The following is a 19,660-nucleotide window of genomic DNA, read 5'->3' as shown; positions in this document are numbered from 1 at the left end:
AGAGGACCATAAAGTTGGAGTAGTAGTTTATTCTTTATAAATTGGGAGAAAGTTTAACATTGTTGCATATATTTGTAAATATTGAATTTGTAAACGGTCCCTGTTCCACCTCATCCTTACTATCAATGTACTGAAGTACTGAGTCAATGAAGTGACGAAAAGTTAAAAGGTAAAATAAATGACACAGTCTGTCTGCTGATTAATCACACGCATTACAGTATAAAGCAATTTCACAAAAGTCTGTTTCAAGCTACTACATAACAAGCAACTTGACATGCAGTATGGCACGCCAGAGTGGACAAAAATGGATATTTTCTAATATTAAAAATGATTTTTTGATATTACAAATTTTATTTGTAATATCACAAATGTAACATACTAGTGGAACGGCATATTTGATAGTGGGAGCAAGCTCTCTATCTTCATATTTCCACACTCCGTCATTTTACTGACTATTACGTGCCGTTTGCGTGCGTGGCTACCGCATATATTAGAAAAGAAATTTTACTATAAGTGATGAAAAATATTATATACAGTGAAAATATTTGTTTTCAATCAAAATTGATTTTGTTTGTTTTTTTTAAACTATGTATATGTCTTGCTTTTCAGAAAATCTGTGAAAGAGCAGATATGGTGGTCTGCTCTTTAAAACTCTCTACTGTAGTACAGAGAACTGCAGATGTTGGTAGCATGTTTCACTGTATGATGGATAATATGAAATTTTATAAGGGTCTTTCTTTATCTGGTTTGTTTATAATGGTAACTAAGGATGTTTATTTCTGGCTCTATTGCCAGAGGGTACAAGTAGATGTGTTGGGTATATTGCCAATGGAATGTGAATGATCTTATAAAACACTACTAGTCTTGTCTGAATACGCCTAAGCTGTAATGTTGGCCATTGTAGATGTTCAAGCATGTCTGAGACAGAACTGGTGTTATGATATAAGTGAACTGAGCTGCTCACGTTGGACCATCTCTATTTAGTTGATTTGTGTTTTATTGTGGGTCCCAAACGCAAGCGCTGTATTCCAGCTTGGGCCGTATTAGTGATATATATATATGCTCTTTGTTTTACTGTTTTCGATGGTACTTTGAGGTTGCGTCTTAAGAAGTTCAATTGTTTGCTTGCATTTGATGTTGTATTGTCTATATGTTTATTCCATTTTAGATCTGATTGTACAGTTATTCCTTGGTATTTGGTAGGTGTTTCTGTTTTCAGTGTATGCAAATGAAGAATGTAGTCATGGTCAACTGGTTTCTTTTTTATGAGATTCTGATAATAGAGCATTCGTCAGTGTGGAACGACATTAACTAGTCTTTTTCCTATTTTGCTGCAGCGTTTAGATCTTGGAGCTTACATGTATCTTCTGAATTATTGATGTTATGTAGATGATGCTATCGTCTGCAAAGAGTCTTAATGTACTGTGTTGTAAGTATTCTGGGAAGTCATTAATATATATGAGAAATAATATAGGACCGAGCATAGTGCTCTGCGGTTACTGCAATTTTTTTCTGATTGTTCACCATCAAGCGTAACTGTTTGTGTGCGATCATGTTGGAAGATATTGTAGGAATGATGTTAATTGGGTTTCACAAGGACGTTTGGATCGAAACCATGACATTGTTGTAAATTATATAGTAAACTATTCATTTCAAGATGTTCCATTACTTGGCTAGCTATGATAAGTTTCATTACTTTGCAGAGTATACATGTAAGGGATATTTGGCGGTAGTTAATAGAATCATATTTGTATCCTTTTTTGAATGCTGAGCAGACGTTTGTATGTTTCCAGTCGGAAGGTATGGTGTGAGTGTCTATTGATTTATGGAAAATAAGAGCGATTGGTTTTTGAATATATTCTTTTGTCTCTTTAGGTATTCTACCACATATTTGATCTGGTCCAGTGGCCTTGTTTGGATTGATGTTGCGTAGTAGTTTCTTTGAGCATTCAGTGAATGTCATGGTCTGCATTCCCAATAGGTGGCATTACTTCCAGTTTATTTTTTGTTTGGTGCATTTGTAAGTATATGAGGTCGAGTGTTATATCATCCCGTGTTGTTTTATTTACAATCTGTTCAAGTGAATGATCATTTATTAGGTTACAAGTGTTCAATGCTGTTTTATATCTAGCTTGTCTGGTATTTGCCAGTCAATGTGACCTAAATTAAAATCTCCCCCAACTATAATGGTGGATTCTTAATTTCCATCTATTCTGTTCAGTGCTTCATTTAGCTTTTCTAATGATGAGCCTGTGTCAGTGGGTGGTCGGTAGTAGCAACCAAGAATAAGTTTCCTGGAGTTTGCTATATTTACTTCGGCCAATCCCAGACAGCATGCCCCCATTGGGCCATTGTTGGCTGATGGTTGCATCGTTGGCTTTTAGTTGGTGTTGGCAAAACAACGTTGGCCCAACGTTGGTCCAGTGTAGTAGTCCGTAGTTATGGAAATGTTTCTTCTTGATTTATTTTTAACCAAAATGGTGTTTACTTGACAACCAAATGATTAAACACGACATTTCTAAATTTTAAATACTTTCATATCATAAAAAGGTTCTACGTTGGCCCAATTTCATTTTATGATTCTCTTTAAAAACTTGTTTTAGAAGCGAAATCTGCGTGAGAGTATAGTTAAATTTTGATTTTTAAATCAAAACCATGATTACATTTTTTTTGCATTGTTCTACATTTGTCCAACATAGAGCCAACAGTGTGCCAACACTGAAGCAACACTGAACCAACGTCGAAACGACTTTGGTAACAAACATGTTAAAAAAGATTTAATATTATTCTTGATGCAACAATGTATGTCAGTCTCAAGGAAGAAAAACTAGAAAGCAAATCAGGATGTATTAAAGCAAATAATGTGTTGCATTTAAACTGCTATACTAAGTTAGGCCAACGTTGGCCCAACGTTGAAAAACCAAAATATATATATTTATTAATATAATTTTACTTCTTTCAAAAAGTATTGTTGCCCTTTTCTTGAGTTCTGTTAACTGCATGTTTAATATACATGCAACAAGTATTCGCATTTAATATTTAAAACTTAATAACACAAAATAATTATTATGAATAACCATATCTGATTTATGATAACAACAGTGCACATGATTATCTCTCCTTTATGCAGCTTTGTAACTGAGACCACAATACACCTTTTCAAAAAAAAGTTGTCTCTCATTTTAAACAAATGTATACATATTTTCAATGTAAATTCATTCTAAACACAAAACATTGACAGGTATTATCATATGTCTATTCAATGCAAAGAAATTGCAAATTTTCAATAATTAGTATACCAATCCTTATAGTATCCTAATTTTATAATAAATTTTCTTGTTTTAATCTTGTAAACTACAATCAGCTTGTCATTGGTATATTCTTACGGTAAAGAATTCATATGATAAACGGAGGAGAAATGGGAGCCCTTACTCTGTAGGAGTACACAGCATCAGCACTCTGCGGCATCACCAAGAAATACATAATAATATTATGTTCTAATATCTTAAGGAATACAATCGTCTGGCCATATGGGTGGGTTAACGTTGGACTTATATTGGGCCAACATTGGGGATTAGTTGGGTCATTGTTGGCATTACGTTGGGCCAACGTTGGCTCTCTTTGCACGTACAACGTTGGGCCAACATTGGGTACGATACGTTGGCCCAACGTAAATAACTCCGTTCAACCAACGTTGACCCAACGTAGGAATGCTGTCTGGGATACACTTTCACAATATAATTGTCGGTCTCGCCTATATACAGTGTAGTCTTATATTGGAAAATAATCATATGAAGATGTTTCATTATCTAGCCAAGTTTCTGTTCCGAGTATTAAATCCAACGCTTTCAGTGGAATTGAAAGATCAGTTCGTACACTACCGGTGCACCTGGTCCATGCTCCCAGTTTCTAGCGGAGTCCGAGTTGCTCATTTACTTTTGTTACTTTGTATGTATGATTTTAGTTACTTTATGTTCTTTGTTGTGTATGTCTGCTTTCCATGTGTGGTCTTTGTCCCTGGATTACATTCTTTTGATTACCGCTATAACCTTGGTTCCCTTGGTTACTCTTTCATACAGCATTGGCGGTCGAGTGTGTCTAACTCAAGTCGTGGAGACTTCTGTTCAAAATGTAAGACCTTTGACCTAAAAAATTACCTATTACGTTTACAACAAGCTGACAGACTGTTTATTTCTAAATTCAGATGCTTAGATGCTAAATTTGAAGATCCTTCTTGAAACTGCAAGATGGCCAGAAATTCAACCGGGTTAACGAATATGCCAATTATGTAGGAATGGAACAGGCGATTAATTTCATTACCTGTTCACTTGTCTGAAAAGAGAAATTCGAGGACTTAGGCAAAAATATAAACCGTTATTATTTGCAGTATCCATCTGAACAAAAAATATTAATTTATCAAAACTATGTCATACTGAATCGTACAAGGACCTCGCTCATTTCATACATTTTGTAAATTTTTTTTTAAAGATTTCTGTGACGTAATTTTATGTACTTGTAAAAATTGTGAATGTATTGAATGTGGTTTATGAAAAAGTTGTTTGTGTTTGTTGTGATAATGTTTGTACGTGTATATGTCCTCTTGTACATCTGTGTGTCTGAGGTTTATGAAATAAAGTATTGTCTTGTCTTGTCTTATTAAAACGTAGACACTGTGTTAAAATGTATGACCGAAATACATTGTATACTGTGGTCGAGATATCTGTGGCCGTATAGACTATGACCAGGATGGTATTATGGCCGAGGTGGTAGAATGGCCGAAACAACTTACCTCGAACCACAATCAAACACACCCAACATACAAATCGTAAAAGCTGCATAAAAGTAATAATTAGGTTTATTCCAAGCCTATTCTTTGTCGTCTCAAAAATGACATGTTTCAGTATTAAAGATAAAAAGAAAAATATTATATAATGTGCAACGATTATAATTATGATTTTCTAAGGGTGTATTACTCGAACAATCCGCGGAGGTTTAAAATTAGCGCGTGCGCGTTGGACATTATTCTAGGGGAATGTCTTTTTTACAACGGGTCGATTGCGATGTGATGCGGAAATGGAACCGAGTTTGTAGGGAATATTATAATTATCATTGCGCATGTTCGAAAGCTATTTTCACTTTGACTGCATGAAGAACTTTAAGAAGCGGACAATTTAATTATAAAAAAAAACAAGTAAGTTTGACGGCTTTTATACCCAATTATTTTTTATATTTAATGAAAAGGATCAAAAGATAATAATGTGGGACCATCATTTTCATTAAATACATTTGGATTGTGAATTTCCAACTTGCAAAATCATTTTACTGAATTGTGAATATCACTTTCCCCTCCGACAGACATTTATGGGAGCAACATAATAGATGTTCATTCATGTACAGATTCAACTCTTCGTTTAACAACACTTGTATATATATTTAAAGATTTTTTTCAAAGGGTATGTCCAGCACTGCCACTGGTGATACCATTGATGAGGACATTCCATGACCATTGTGCGACTTGTTCATTCAACACACAAGCCCTTACTATGGATGGGTGAAAGATCTGGAGATAGCTAATTCGGGTTGTGGAGAAATTTTCTTTAGCTACCTTCACAACTTATACAGTACCAAGAACTACCAAAAGTTTTCCCTTGATGGTGAGGTATATTCTTTTGTAAAGAAATATCCTTTTCCATATTTTCTTCTCATGTATCGAAATTCAAGATGGCGGTAGGGCAGGGTGGACTTGTATGGAATCTGATATATTTTGGCAGCCAAATTATGGAACGAACTACCAAATTCGGCCAGAGAGATCACATCTTTTGACCAAAACTATATTAATAGCTGGTGCAGTGATCAAAAATGTTTTTGTAGTTGATGCAAGTTTCATGGTGATCTGCCTCCTGCCTGAGAAACTTAAACCTGTTTCATTTTGCTCTGCTGTCTGTCCCTTTATTTTAAACTCCACAGTTTTAGTTGCCCATGCTTATTTTATATTTTAGTTGTCCTCTTTGTTTTATTATGTTTTGTTTCTAATTTAGTATGCTTTATTTTCTGGTGTTACAATGATCACTGATCAGCGAGGCATAGCCACCTGCTCACTGGCATTATAAGATTAGAAAACTTTTGTTTCCCCTCCTTTAGTTTGTACATGCATGTTTTTTATTTATTTGTAGTAGGTTAAAGAACACTTCAGTGCTCCTGTTATTTTATTATTTGTACATATATGCCGACTTTAAATAAAATTTACTACTACTACTACTAATTTATTTTGGTCACAAGATCTATTGCTGTGATTTATTTTGTAAATGAACATTGGTGTTAATTGTTCTGACTAATCTCTTTTTTATGGTTGAAGGTGGAAGGGAGGGAAAATAGAAAGGTCGAAAAGATATAGCATTTTTGAAAACATAACTGAGATGATACTTAAATCCGAATACATATGTTTATTTGTAATTCTCTCATTCTTTAATTTTATTTCAGAACAATACTTAGTGCAGCAATTTGTGCGCTGGGAAGATGATGGTGCTGTCACCCATGGCTCACGCATTCCTGTCCAGGATACCCCTTTCTTCATCGTTGGTCACCATTTGATTGAATGTCATCAAGGGCCAAATTACAGACAAGAAAAGAATGAAAAGGTAATACCTAAGATCAATGATTCTAATAGAAATTATGATGTAACAATTGAAAATTGTGGTGTAACATTCAATTTTTGTTTTCATCCAAATTCTTGGGACAGTGAAATAATTGTACATTAAGAATAGCCATGCATATTGATTGAACAAACAAAGCTAAAAACAATTTTGTAAGGTTTTAATAATTTGTAAATATGTTGTGCAAAAGGATACTTATTTTCAGTAATATTCAAATATCAACCTTTTAATTGAGTTTTTTTTTTATTAAAAAAATATGTTTTTAGTTTAGTTAGGAGAATCAGGATGACCATCTATACCCTCAAGCTGCATATAATAAAAGAAACACAGGGACAAAAAAGCTGGGCTGCCGTGCAGCAGTATACTTTTTTCCAGAGTATAGGGTAAAGAAAATATTAGTGGTTAATTAAATCATTAAACTTTACATATCATTAGTTCACCTGGGCGACCTGTTGTAAAATGACTAAACACAATGCTTAGATTATGACTTTAAATATTCATCATCTTTAGATTGTTATATCACAATCTACATGTTGTAAAATGTCTATACACAACACTTAGATTGTGATTTTAAGTATTCATCATCTTTATATTGTTATATCGCAATCTACATGTTGTTAAATGTCAATACAAACCACTTTTTTTTCCAGAGTATAGGGTAAAGAAAATATTAGTGGTTATTTAAATCGTTAAACTTTACATATCATTACTTTTCCTGGCGGACCTGTTGTAAAATGACTAAACACAATGCTTAGATTGTGGTTATAAGAACACATCATCTTTAGATTGTTATATCACAATCTACATGTTGTAAAATGTCTATACACAAGACTTAGATTGTGGTTATAAGAATGCATCATCTTTGGTTCATTATATCTATTTGTAGTAAAATGCTAAATTTCAGATCATTTGTTAAATGTTTGTTTATTGTGATTCTGATTTTGAAAAAAGGTTGTTATTTCAGATTGTAAATGATACCCCATACTTCAGATGAACAGCATCAGAACAACTGAAAACTGATTTGAGTTCTGCATGCTACAATGAAGTTCAAGTAGATGCAAGAATTTATATAGATCTGCCTAAAAAATGTGACCAGAGATTCTTCATACTTAATGAAAAATGATTCCAAATCATCTTCTAAATTTACCGAAGATGATATTTTCAAAATGCTTGAATTTTTTATTTGTCCATTGTGGTGGACACGTTTTTCAACTTACGGTCAGCATTCCAATAGGAACATATTATGCTCCACTACTTGCTGACCAATTTCTTTACTTTTTTTAGGCTGACTATATAGCTGATCTGATCAAAAGGCAGGAATATTGTTTGGCTAAATCCTTTGGTGTCAGTTTCCGATATATAGATTACATACTATCGTTTAACAATCCAAGTTTTGGGGATTTTATACATCCCATCTACCCCAAAGAACTTCAGATAAAGGACACTACAGACACTGTAATGTCAGACTCATACTTTAACCTACACTTATAAATAGATGGCAAAGGAAAACTATTGACCAAACTGTACAAGAAACGCAATGACTTTCTGTTGAGTTTTCAAATAACTACTCTTACATTATGCCAGAACTTGTTGTAACTACACAGACTTTTTATATCGCTCTAGACTGCTTGTGGTTAGGCTTCTGAAACAAGGTTATGTTGCTTAAAAATTGAAGTGATCACTGTAGAAGTTTTATGGTCGCACCATAAACTTGTGGATCGTTATGGTGTATCAATTTGCACCATGTTAACTGATTTGCTTAACATGTTATAGTTATCTGTTATGTCATCTACTTGGGACTTGACCTTTTAGGAGCAACTTGGCAGGTGTTTCTAGAAAAGCTGAGAACAATTATCCTACCAGTGCATGTGGTCCAAGCTCCCCGTTGTGGAGTCTTAGTTGCTCATTTGCTTTTTTTGCTTTGTATATGTTATTTTGGTTATTTTGTGTTTTTTGTTGTGTTTGTCTGTTTTCCATGTGTGGTCGTTGTCCATGGATTGTATTATTTTGATTTAACGTTTGAATCTTGGTTCTCTTGATTACTTTTTTAAATAGATTCCTGGAATCCAATGTAACGATGTGTAGTGGATGGAGAACAGGAGGAGGAAACATTCCCATTGAATTGCATCATCGTCCAAAATTCTTAATCACACATATGAGAAATGCTACAATAAAGGCAGCTGAGATTGCAGCAAATTGTATTACACAAGTAGACAGGAAGAATTTTACTGTAAAATCTCAATCAAATGTATCTGAGCTGTATGATGTTTACCTAGGTGATGATGATAGCATGGCTTTGCCATCATGTTCATGTATTCAATTCCGACGCTCTCACTTACCATCCAAACATTTTGCTGCACTTTTTGAGAATTTTGATGGCATTGATTTTTTAAGTTTACATAAGTTTTATACATCAAATCCAATGCTTACTGTTGATCTTTCTGGTCTTCACATAAAAGAGGAAGATCTGGTTGCAGTACCAATTGCGACAACTTATTTGGATAATGTCAAATTTCAAGAAGAGGTAAATGAGACAGAAATCAACCCAGATAAGGAACTTGCACCAACAGCATTCGACTTAGAAAAATCATCAAAAAGGGTTTGAGAAATTTTAACAAAAATAAGGAATTTGACTTATATTGTAGACTCAAAAGAATTATTGGAACAGACTAGAATTGAATTGGAAGCTATAGCCAAAAAACTGTTTATAGGATGCCCAAATGACATGGGTTTGGCATTAGAACCCGAACCATCAAAATCAACAAAGAAAAGAAAGAGTTCATCTTGTTGCAACAAGTTACTACCCAGAAAGAAAAGGAAAGTCAAATCATCTACAATTAATAATTCAGACTTATCAAGAAACATGGAATGCATGTCAGAAAAAAAACAGGCATAAAACTGTCCAAAATAACAAATATTAAATTGAAACTTACTAAAACCATTGGAAAAGCTAAAGGAAAGAAGTTGTACATTCAATCTTCCACTGGTAAGGTAGAAAAGTTAAATTCAGTATAACACCTAATTCTTTAAGAATAACTATTACTGAAACTTAAACAAACACTTCATAAATATTTTGGTGGTTTTAATTAGTAAATTTAATTTCTACACGATGAAAAACCCCAAAAAAAGCCTTGCATATTTATTTTTTTTTGGTCACTTATATGTTATTAGCATATGAATAATAATAAAATAGATGCACAGTAAGTATATTGACTTGTTAACTCAGTTTTTCTTATGTTTACAAGTATAAAAATAAACATATTGTTACCTTCAGAATTCAGTAACAGCGCTGGTAATTTGAATACAGATAGAAAAGGACAGAATGTCACAGAAGAACGGAACGTACATGTAACTAAACAAGACAAAAATGACAATGGTAAATAATTCTATTGGGTATCCATGTTATAATCAAATTTAAGTAGAAAGATTGTGATAATTTCCTATCCCTAATATATTGGGAGCACTTTTCAAACTTTTCTCAACTTAGTTTATTTTAGCACTCTATACAGAATTTATTAAAAATGCTGAGTAAAGTCTGGAAAAGTTTTTTTTTAATATTCTGAAACAGAAATTAAATTTTATATTTATCTTGGTCCAGCCATGCTTTAATTTTCTCAGGTGCACAGGTTTGTCTGTACTCATGATACAATTTGTTGTGTTTATTAACTCATATTTGTCAAAAGGTTAAGATAAACTTTTATTAATTGATTGCCACTAAAATATTTGGTAATTTGTTACAGCTAATGATGTGAAAGAAGGGATTGCAAAGAAAGTAACATCAGATAAGCAGATGATGGAGATATTGCCTAAATTAATAGGTTAGTGTGTTATGTTTGAATCTATTGCCTTCATTCTGGCAGAATCTACCTATGTTTACCAGCAGCTTGCCATATTAAGTGATATTGAAATTATGCTAACAGTTGATAATGGTGTATTATTGTAATCATGATTTTTATGGCCCTGCCACGAAGTGGTCAAGGCCATATAATTTTATCCTTGTCCATCATTCCATCATTCCTCAACAAATCATTACATAGACTTTTTCTAAACACCTTCAGATACAGGCCTGAATTTTTGGGTGTATATGTGAGTTCACCATGATGAGTTACAGATCAGATTTACCTTTCGCTCCGCTCACCTGATTTTTTTCAAAATGGCAGGCTTTGGACTTTTTTAAACGAGGCCATTTGTTGTTTTGACACATCTAGTTTTCACCATCTTCAAATTTTTCAGCACTTGTGCTGACCCACTATTTAGAGTTGTTTGCAATCTGCAACAGGTTCCATAATGAATACTTGATCACTAACTGTTTTGCATGTTTGTGTTTAATATTCATTACCAGAATATTTTCAATAACCAATTTTTTCAGATTACATGAAAAGCATACAGAAAGGAGAATGGGAAGACTTCTTTGTAAAAGCAAAGTACCTACAAGGGGTACCTGCTAAAAGAGCAGGTGCTGTTTTGGATTCTGCTGTGGATGATCCAACCAAGTTGTTACATGTAGTAAAAAGAATTAGTCCTGTGCCATTTACACCACAGTGTCAAGTAGATGTTCTTTTTTTATATTCTTTCCAAGATGGGCAAGACAATATTTATCCTTTATGCATAAACTGATACAAAGATTTTGTAATCAAACAGTAGTGCATATAGTAAGTACGCAATTCTTACATACAGTGTGTATTTTTTCTTGTTTTAGGTATTTTATCACTTTATAAATATTTTTTTCATTACCAGTACATGTATATCATCAGTATAAGATTTTTAATTTTAAATGACTATAAAGTTGTTTTATCATAATTATAAACAAGCAATGTATTGACTAAAAATATTTGTTGAAATAGAAGAGAATTACTTTTTAATTTCAATCAACTTGATATCATATGAGGATGCACTCTGTTTATTGGTAGTAGCCTACCCTGCTCAAGTGTGGAAAATCATTGGTGAAGTGATAGCCAATGCCTTAAATGTGGAGATTGTGGATTTGATATCAGACCTCATCACACCAAAGACTTTAAAAATGGTAGGTTCTGCATCCCCACTAAGCATGCAGCTTTGTGAGGTGAAGTGATTACTGATTGGATTGAAGTAAAAAATTGTTTCTGAGTGTGGTAACTTGTCTTTCTTTGGGTTATTGCTTCTTTGAGCTAGTCCAGCATAGTTTGTCTGTCTAGTAAAAAGCTGAGTCTCGATTTGTACGAATGTTTTCATACTAAAAATAACTAAAAATCTGACTACTATTTACATGTGAACCTGAAGAAGTAGAAGGTATGTAATCTGTAATACTGTGACAAAAATATATTATCTATCTAAAGATGTGTGATTTATATTTCAGTGGATGAGGATTTTTTCAACTTGAAGTAGACCCAAAAAGAACAGATGAACTTGCTAAAAATGCTTTTGAGGATCTTATGAAGTGTCTTACAAATGAAGGTAAGAACTATAAAACTTATGATTTTTTTTTAATTACCGAATTTATCTTTAAAAGGTATTTCAGCAATTGTTTGGAGTGAATTTGGTATCACATTTTTGTCATATGACATTAATATAATATTGCATAAAATGTTGCGGTAGACATGTTGTTGAAAAGCATAAGTGAAGAAAGATATGGGTTAAGAATATCAATATTTGATAGGATATCTTGGATTCTTGACTCCTTAAATTTGTGAAATTGGTTATGTTTTCATCTGTTCAGTGGCTGTTTATGTTTTAACTCAACAGTGAAAAGTAATTTTGATCATTTGTTGCAATTTTTTTATTAGAATGTCACTGTCCTGTTCATATACTACAAAATGATATATGTATGATGAATAAGTAACCGGTTACATAATATTGATAATGATTTATTTCCTTTCTAAACATCAATGATACACACCGGGAATGTAATATTGAAGATGTAGAATGTAAGATATGTGTGACAACTGTTTATTATCTAGATCTAAAAGAGGTTATTTATGTCATTTATAAACTCTTATACTTTGTTGTTTTATTTGCATTAAGATTTGTTTCAGAAAAATTAACAAATAGTTTTCAATGTAGATTTGAACCATTAATTTCACTTATATCCTTCATTTATAGTTATTCTGATTTGTTTTTAGGGAATTTCATAAAAGACTTGAAATGTGATGGCCTTCTAAAAACCTCCCCATACATGTTGTACAAAAACAAATCAGTCAGATATGATTTTGGTGGTGAAACTTTAGAAGGGAAAGATCTTAGCACATTACAAGGCTCCAGTTGGCTTAATGATAAGGTAAATGTATATTCCCTTGCAGAGTAGTGTTACATTCATAATATATATTCAGTAAAGGAAATCTTTCTGAAAGGAGTGCAGTGATATTTAGAAGTAGGACTTAGTCTCTGCAGCTTTGATATAAATCTTCATACTTCTGACTGAAAAAGATTATGTGTTTATGTGGAATCATTTCTTTCTGACGCAGTCGTTATATTTTCAATTTTTACCCTACCTTAAAGACGCTCTTCCATGGAAACGCAAGTTACCTGATCGCAAGTCTGTTTCCTCATTGGCCAAATACTGATAACTTAGTGGCTTTCGAGAAAACTGTAGCGAAATTGTATTGTAAAATATATGATATTTTTGTGCATGCTTTTTGTAAGTTCATCCATTTTCATCTATATTTTCTTCTGAATAATAATATTTAATTTTAAGTAAGAATATGACTGTCCAGCTCCGTGATAAATACATTTTAGTAAATCCGTATTTTTATGGTGTCGGAACGTGTTGTACATAATTTATGTTGTTGATGATTTGAGTGCATAAAAGATGGCGCAATAAAAAATAAAATTGAGAAGTTGAAAATAGTATTTCGTTGAATGCTAACTCGCTCTACAAGTTCCCTGAGTTGAAGCCAACTCTGTAACATGGTGGAGAACCTGAAAAAATAAGTATTTCATGATGAATTTCTAAACAAGGGTACATATATTTACAATTTTGAATATTCTTAACTTGTCTTGCAAATGTTTCAGAGCATAGTTTAACCTTTTCAAAATCTTACTAAATGAAAAGTTCTTTTGTTTTTTTTTCTATTTTAAGATTAATTGGTTAAATTTGTGCCATTGGATTTATATTCTATTTGTCGAGATCATATTTGTAGTGAATTTTTTTTTAAGAAATATTTTCTAAGTGACATCTAAAGAGCTATAGGAATGATAAGCTTTTTTGTAGCATACAGAATATGTTTTAATCTATGTCCGTGGTCAGAAATTGATAATCACAAATAACCTTAAGTAGTAATGCTCCTAGTGTTGAATATCTTTGAATGTTTTATATAATTCTAACGCTTTTTGGGCTGGTCACAATTTGTATAATCCCAGGAATTTTAAAGTGTGTGTGAATATCTGTATAAATGTAACATTGAGTAAACACTTTGAACGTTTATCTACAAAATCAGAGTAGGACTCTAGTGATTTCTTTTTATGTAGACTGCCACATCATATGACTGCAAAGATTAAATACATTGTTTTAAAATTCTATAGTTTTCTACATGATAAGTTTCCGCAATATAGTCTCTTGAATACTAATATACATGTAAGATGGTTGGAGTAGAAACCTTGCAGAAGAAGACAGATTTTGTTGTTTCGAAAGTTAAAAAAAAATGATATATTTTTTTTGTTTCGGCAGGGGATGTAAAATATATGATATTTTTGCACATGCTTTTTGTAAGTTCATCCATTTTCATCTATATTTTCTTCTGAATAATAATATTTAATTTTAAGTAAGAAAATGACTGTCCAGCTCCATGTTAAATACATTTTAGTAAATCCATATTTTTATGGTGTCGGAACGTGTTGTACATAATTTACGTTGTTGATGATTTGAGTGCGTAAAAGATGGCGCAATAAAAAATAAAATCGAGAAGTTGAAAATAGTATTTCCTTGAATGCTAACTTGCTCTACAAGTTCCCCAAGTTGAAGCCAACTCTGTAACAGTGTGTCATGTGTTATTTTCTGAATGAAATGTAGAAAATTAATAATAAGGAGATTTAAAGATACTACTTGTTTAATAGTTTTCAATTCTTTTTGGCTGCAGGAAAAATAAACATTTCAAATGTGTGCTTGAATGCATGGTTCCAGGGTGCAAAGTAGATAACACAAATACTGAATTAAAAATTGAGAAATTGGGTTATGTCCACAAGTAATTTATATAGAAGCTTTACGACATATTGGTATGTATTTCTTGGCCAAGTCAAAGCTATATTATTACAAATTTCCTCCAGTAAATGTAGTTTCAGAATTTAAGTTACAATAATTCATTTCAGGTGATAAACACATATATGGGAATCTTAAAGAGTGAAAACAATTTAGAACAAGAGGGTCATATTTTCGCTCTGCCATCATATATGGCAGTCCTTTGGGAGCAAAAACGGTTTGATACTTGGTTTTACAGTAAGGTAAATATTTCATTTGTACATGTATTATTTTAAAATTTTAAGATAATGACTACGAGTTATGCAGATTTATTAACTGCCAGTTACCAAATGAAACAAAGAAAAATATTTTGTATGTAACAGTTACTGGTTAAGTGCAACGGAAGTCACGGAAGGCAAGACTTAGGTTTTGCTATTCCAGCGATGGCAGCGATGACAGCACCTACAAACTTCACTTACGTTTTCTGATAAGTTAATTTCAACTTGAACCCCTTATGCTAGGTCAATGATATTTGGTGTGCAGATGCATTACCATCATGTCATCACAAATTCATGCCAATTTTAGGAATAAACCCCGCAGCCATGGTCTGTTGAAAATTCAATGTTAAAGTTTCATGTTGTTTTGCATTTATAACACACATGTTGAAATATATTTGGTTCTTGTAGGTTAAATTCTCAAGACACACTTGGATTTTCATGCCAGTCAACAAGTGTCAAAACAACTGGATACTATTGGCAGCAAATATTCCATGTAAATCAGTTTCAGTACTGGATTCCATGAATGGGAACAATGACAAATATGTACAACATCAGAGGTAATTCAATTAATTATCAGTGAAAATGAATGATAACCAAATAAATCTTTATTATGCATTTCCTTTAACACAACACCCTCATATAAGTGCATTTTACCAATGTTTTCCATGAATTATGAACCGAAAAAACTAAGGGAAATAATGAATTATCCATTGAAAAAAATGAAAAACATGTGAAAATTTAAATAATCTTTAATGCCACTGATACATTAAAACATAATTAATTTTCATTATGTAAAGTGTTTTATTTAGATATAGAAGGTATCTCTTAATGGATTTTGAATAAGGATCTCATAAATTTTGTCTTTAAAATATATAATATACTATTATATTTGTTTATTTTATGTTCTACCGACTGTTTGAGGGATACTTACTTTTTAAACAGGCATACATCTGATACAGGACTGATTATGCTATACTGTTGCCCATTAGGCCCTTGGAAAAAAATGACACCAATTTTCTTGAAACTTTGGTGAATTGAATACCACATTAAAGACATGCAAATTTTCATGAATTTTGGTCTCTATAAGTTTTGTAAAAATATGTCCATATGATCAGGCATATAACATCTACTGTAACACGGATATGTACCATATGAATGACAGTCTTAGTTGGTTCTCACTTAACACTTTTGGGTCCACAGCCACATCCCTCCTCCCCCTTCAATGTAGTATCAAGAACACATGAGACTAGTTCTATGCATTGTATAATGTAAGTGCATATGATGTTTGTATGTTGATCACATTAATCATAATAAAGCTGAAAATGTGTGTTTGTAATTTAGTACAAAAGGGTATGAATATTTGTGATTTATTTGTCTCCATGCTTCAGATAGCAGGCAATGTAAAAATGTGGATTTTCAGTATTATTTATTCAAGCTAAATATCTGAGAAAAAAATTTAATGATCATCCTACCTTTAGTATACTGATTTTGAAAGCCCTTTTCCCAAGCTTTGCAGTGGTATGCAACTTAACCCTTGTCATGCTACGCCTGGATCTGTTCGGGATTGGACCTGGTTCCGCTTTATCGGTTCTGGCAATGTAAATCTTAGTTTAGGAAAGTGCAATTTGTGTCCATCTGCAAGCAGTGTGACTGTGCTTTAAAATGAGGCTATCTGATATATAGTTAGTTAATAAATAATGACTTGGAAGCTAAAAGAGGAGGTCACGAGTTTTCACTGTCAAACAAAATGAGATTTTGTTGGTGGTAGGGTTCATTTCTTGGACCATTGCCAGAGCAGAATTGATCTGTAGTACTCTATTTTGCCTAGAAACTAAGAGTGATTTTTGTCGCCACCATTTAGATGTCAACCCCTTGTATTGACTACTACCGGTTTTAGGACAGAGGCAAAAAAATTGGAAAAATTCTCATTTTTTCACACAAGTGACCCTTCAGGGGGTTCCTGACCCCCAACTCATGACCATAAGACACTTTATTTGGCTTCAGTAGCCTTCACGATCTACAGGCTGTAGGATGAATGTGCTTTGGTTCCTGATTTGTTCCAGTTGAACCACACAAGTTCCAGTTGAACCACACAGGTAGCAAATAATGACCAGAAATGGACAAAAATGACCATTTTTGAGTGACAGACCAATTTTCAGCACGACAAGCATTAAAGGTGTCATTTGTACCGAGACATTTATTTCATTTTTTTCATTTTCATGTACTTGCATTTGAATTAGAACTAACAAGAACATTTTGCAGGAACTACATGAAAATAAGAAGTGAGAAAAGAAAAGATGATATTGATGCTAATTGGAAGAGTGGAAATTTAAAATCTAGTCAACAAAAAAGATGGCCATAGCTGTGGACTGTTTATACTTATGGTAAAGATAACTATGATATGATTTACACATGCACATAAATTCTTGTTGGGTGCCAGTTTATTAGTGTTTTGTGTAGAGTATGGAACAATGAAACAAAGAATGCCCCAACGAAAATCTGTGTACAATAGCTTTGATATATTGACTTAGAGGTTTAGTTCTGTTAAATTTTAGGTTAAGGACAGAGGACATAATAATGTACATAAATATTAACATTCTTCACCATATTGATTTTTTAATTGTGCCCTTCCCATTAAGAACTGGCTCAGTGTGTTGGTTGGTATTCATTTATTATGTTTATGATCTTGTCCTTAATATGCATCTGACCCGTCACTGAACATTAAGCAACCAATCATCCACCTAACTATCAATCAATTCTGAAGAAGACTGAGTCAGTAGGGAAGTAGGGAATATAACAAATTAAGCATAAAAACAATTAACAATGAACACAGTACTAAAAGCAACCACTTCACACCTGAATTAATCCGAAGAGAATGTCTTGCTATATTAATTGTACAATTTATGTTTCAGAATGCACTAGCTTTAACCAAGGGTATTCAACCAATGCAATTGACCCAAAAGGCTGCTCTGGTAATGAGAGAATATGTCACAAAGAAAATCATAAAAACATCTAGAAAACCAAAGGCACAGAGGAAAATTTGTGACATGCTTGATTGTCAAAAGCCAATTAAAAATGCGTAGGTGCAGTGCGAAGTGTGTGGCTGCACTTCAAATGCATTGGACTGAACAAAGTGCCAAGAAAGGATTATGTGTGTATTGTTTGTGAATCACAATATAAATAGTTATACCCCATGCATAGAAGTTGTAGGGGTATTTAGTTTTGAGCCTGTCCATCCTTAAGTGTGTAATAGTGTGTTGTTGCCTGAAGAGTGCCTTATTTGTTGAATGTTTTTTCTTCAAACTTTGTTGAATGATTAGTTAACTGTAACAGCTGGATATAATTTACTTTCCATTTATCTTGTCACATTTTGAGAGGGTCAGGCTTGCGTTTTCAAAAAAGTGCAAATGTTGTGATGTGGGGTATTGAGAGGGAGGTATCTAAGGTTCTGATTGGGTTGTTGCCTTTTAGACGCATTCCCCATTCCCCATTGTTTATGAATTGAACTTATTTAAAGCTGTTATCAAAAACATGCATTTACAGATTTTTAATATGAGTCCATGAGATTATGAGTTTCTACATGAATAGTAATTATTAACAAACAGGTCAACACACTGTTTGTGTTAAAAGTACTTCAACATGGATTTGAACTGAAAGTTAATAGCTCCTAAACTATAGAGTTTTGTTTGTCTCTATGCATTAGTAGCAACAATTTTTTAATGTCCGTTTCTTTCACATATAGAATGTATAAAATGTATTTTTTATTTGTCAATTTATAAAAAATTCTATGCTTAATACTTTATTTTGACATGATTTTACTTCCAAATACATTTCAGTATATATGCATCTTGAAATATGTTTTAGTCATTTTCATAATTGTGATTGCTTGGTGAGTTAAATTGATGTTTTGTTGAAAACCATTTTAAATTTTTTTATTGGTGTTATCTTTTTTATTCAACCTTTGTCCTGTATTTGAAAGCACTGAAAATTTATCACACGTTTTGTTATTTTTAATGTTGCTTATCAGCATACTAGCATAATCTAAACCAATACATTTTGTTATTTTGATAAAAAAAAATGGCATTGATGAGATTTTCGCACTAATTTATTTTGAACATTATTTACAATTAGCTATAGTCAAGCTTTATAATTAATAAAAAAAGGGTTTCAGTATTAAAGTTATAACAGTTTTTTGGTTGCCCCATGGTTTTGAATTTTATGAAATACTAATTTCACAAATTTAATCCCTGTGTTCATTGATCAAACTTTACCCTTTTAAAGAGATGTTATCATATTTAGTATCTTTCTTCTCTAAGAATCACATTTATGTTTATTGAATTGTATTATATGGTTCCTTAAGGTCATCAGTTATCATACCATTTGTTAGAATTAGTCTTTTCTACAATTTAACAATGTTAGGAAATTTTAGAAATTGATTGTACAATATTCAAAGATATGCAGGAAAATGCATTCAAAAGATAATAACACATATTCATAAAATTAGTATTAGTACACAGTATTTCTGTTCTTCTTATATTCGCATAGCATGAAAATTTGGGATAGACACGAGTACAACATTA

At 32.5% G+C, this 19,660-nt stretch overlaps 1 protein-coding gene and 1 pseudogene across 5 annotated transcripts; both read left to right on the top strand.

The window, feature by feature from the left end:
* Positions 1-51: 51 nt before the first annotated feature.
* On the top strand, positions 52-10,471 carry LOC148609044 (uncharacterized). 4 transcript variants are annotated; one of them, XM_088541036.1, is made up of 7 exons: positions 2,685-5,191; positions 5,453-5,654; positions 6,481-6,638; positions 6,920-7,036; positions 8,709-9,177; positions 9,928-10,029; positions 10,394-10,471. In XM_088541036.1, the coding sequence occupies exons 3-6, from the start codon at positions 6,631-6,633 to the stop codon at positions 9,952-9,954; spliced, it is 621 nt and encodes a 206-aa protein (XP_088397162.1). In that variant the 5' UTR covers positions 2,685-5,191; positions 5,453-5,654; positions 6,481-6,630; the 3' UTR covers positions 9,955-10,029; positions 10,394-10,471. The 4 variants fall into 4 exon arrangements, with proteins under 4 accessions (XP_088397160.1, XP_088397162.1, XP_088397159.1 ...); XM_088541034.1 differs by lacking the exons at positions 9,928-10,029; positions 10,394-10,471 and adding an exon at positions 52-169 and having other exon boundaries at positions 4,205-5,191; positions 8,709-9,520; XM_088541033.1 differs by lacking the exons at positions 9,928-10,029; positions 10,394-10,471 and having other exon boundaries at positions 3,508-5,191; positions 8,709-9,520.
* A 796-nt stretch (positions 10,472-11,267) lies between these two features.
* LOC148609043 (sentrin-specific protease 1-like) lies at positions 11,268-19,592 on the top strand (annotated as a pseudogene). The gene is made up of 7 exons (XR_015914521.1): positions 11,268-11,305; positions 11,989-12,086; positions 12,752-12,906; positions 14,934-15,065; positions 15,489-15,637; positions 17,343-17,464; positions 17,993-19,592. The product of XR_015914521.1 is annotated as a sentrin-specific protease 1-like (transcript).
* The last annotated feature ends 68 nt before the right edge of the window (positions 19,593-19,660 follow it).

Source organism: Perna viridis, chromosome 8 (genome assembly GCF_037379345.1).
Source record: "Perna viridis isolate PV_CMFRI_1.1 ecotype Kerala chromosome 8, ASM3737934v1, whole genome shotgun sequence".
In the NCBI taxonomy this organism is placed as follows: domain Eukaryota; kingdom Metazoa; phylum Mollusca; class Bivalvia; order Mytilida; family Mytilidae; genus Perna; species Perna viridis.
Note: the sequence above shows the minus strand (reverse complement) of the source record. Positions and strands in the feature narration are given on the sequence as shown.

What these genes read in the sequence shown, in the direction of transcription:
- LOC148609044 (XM_088541034.1), top strand. An exon ending in ACTTTTTTCCAGAGTATAGG is followed by an intron (nt 7,037 to 8,708) that starts GTAAAGAAAATA and finishes TTTTTTAAATAG; the next exon opens with ATTCCTGGAATCCAATGTAA.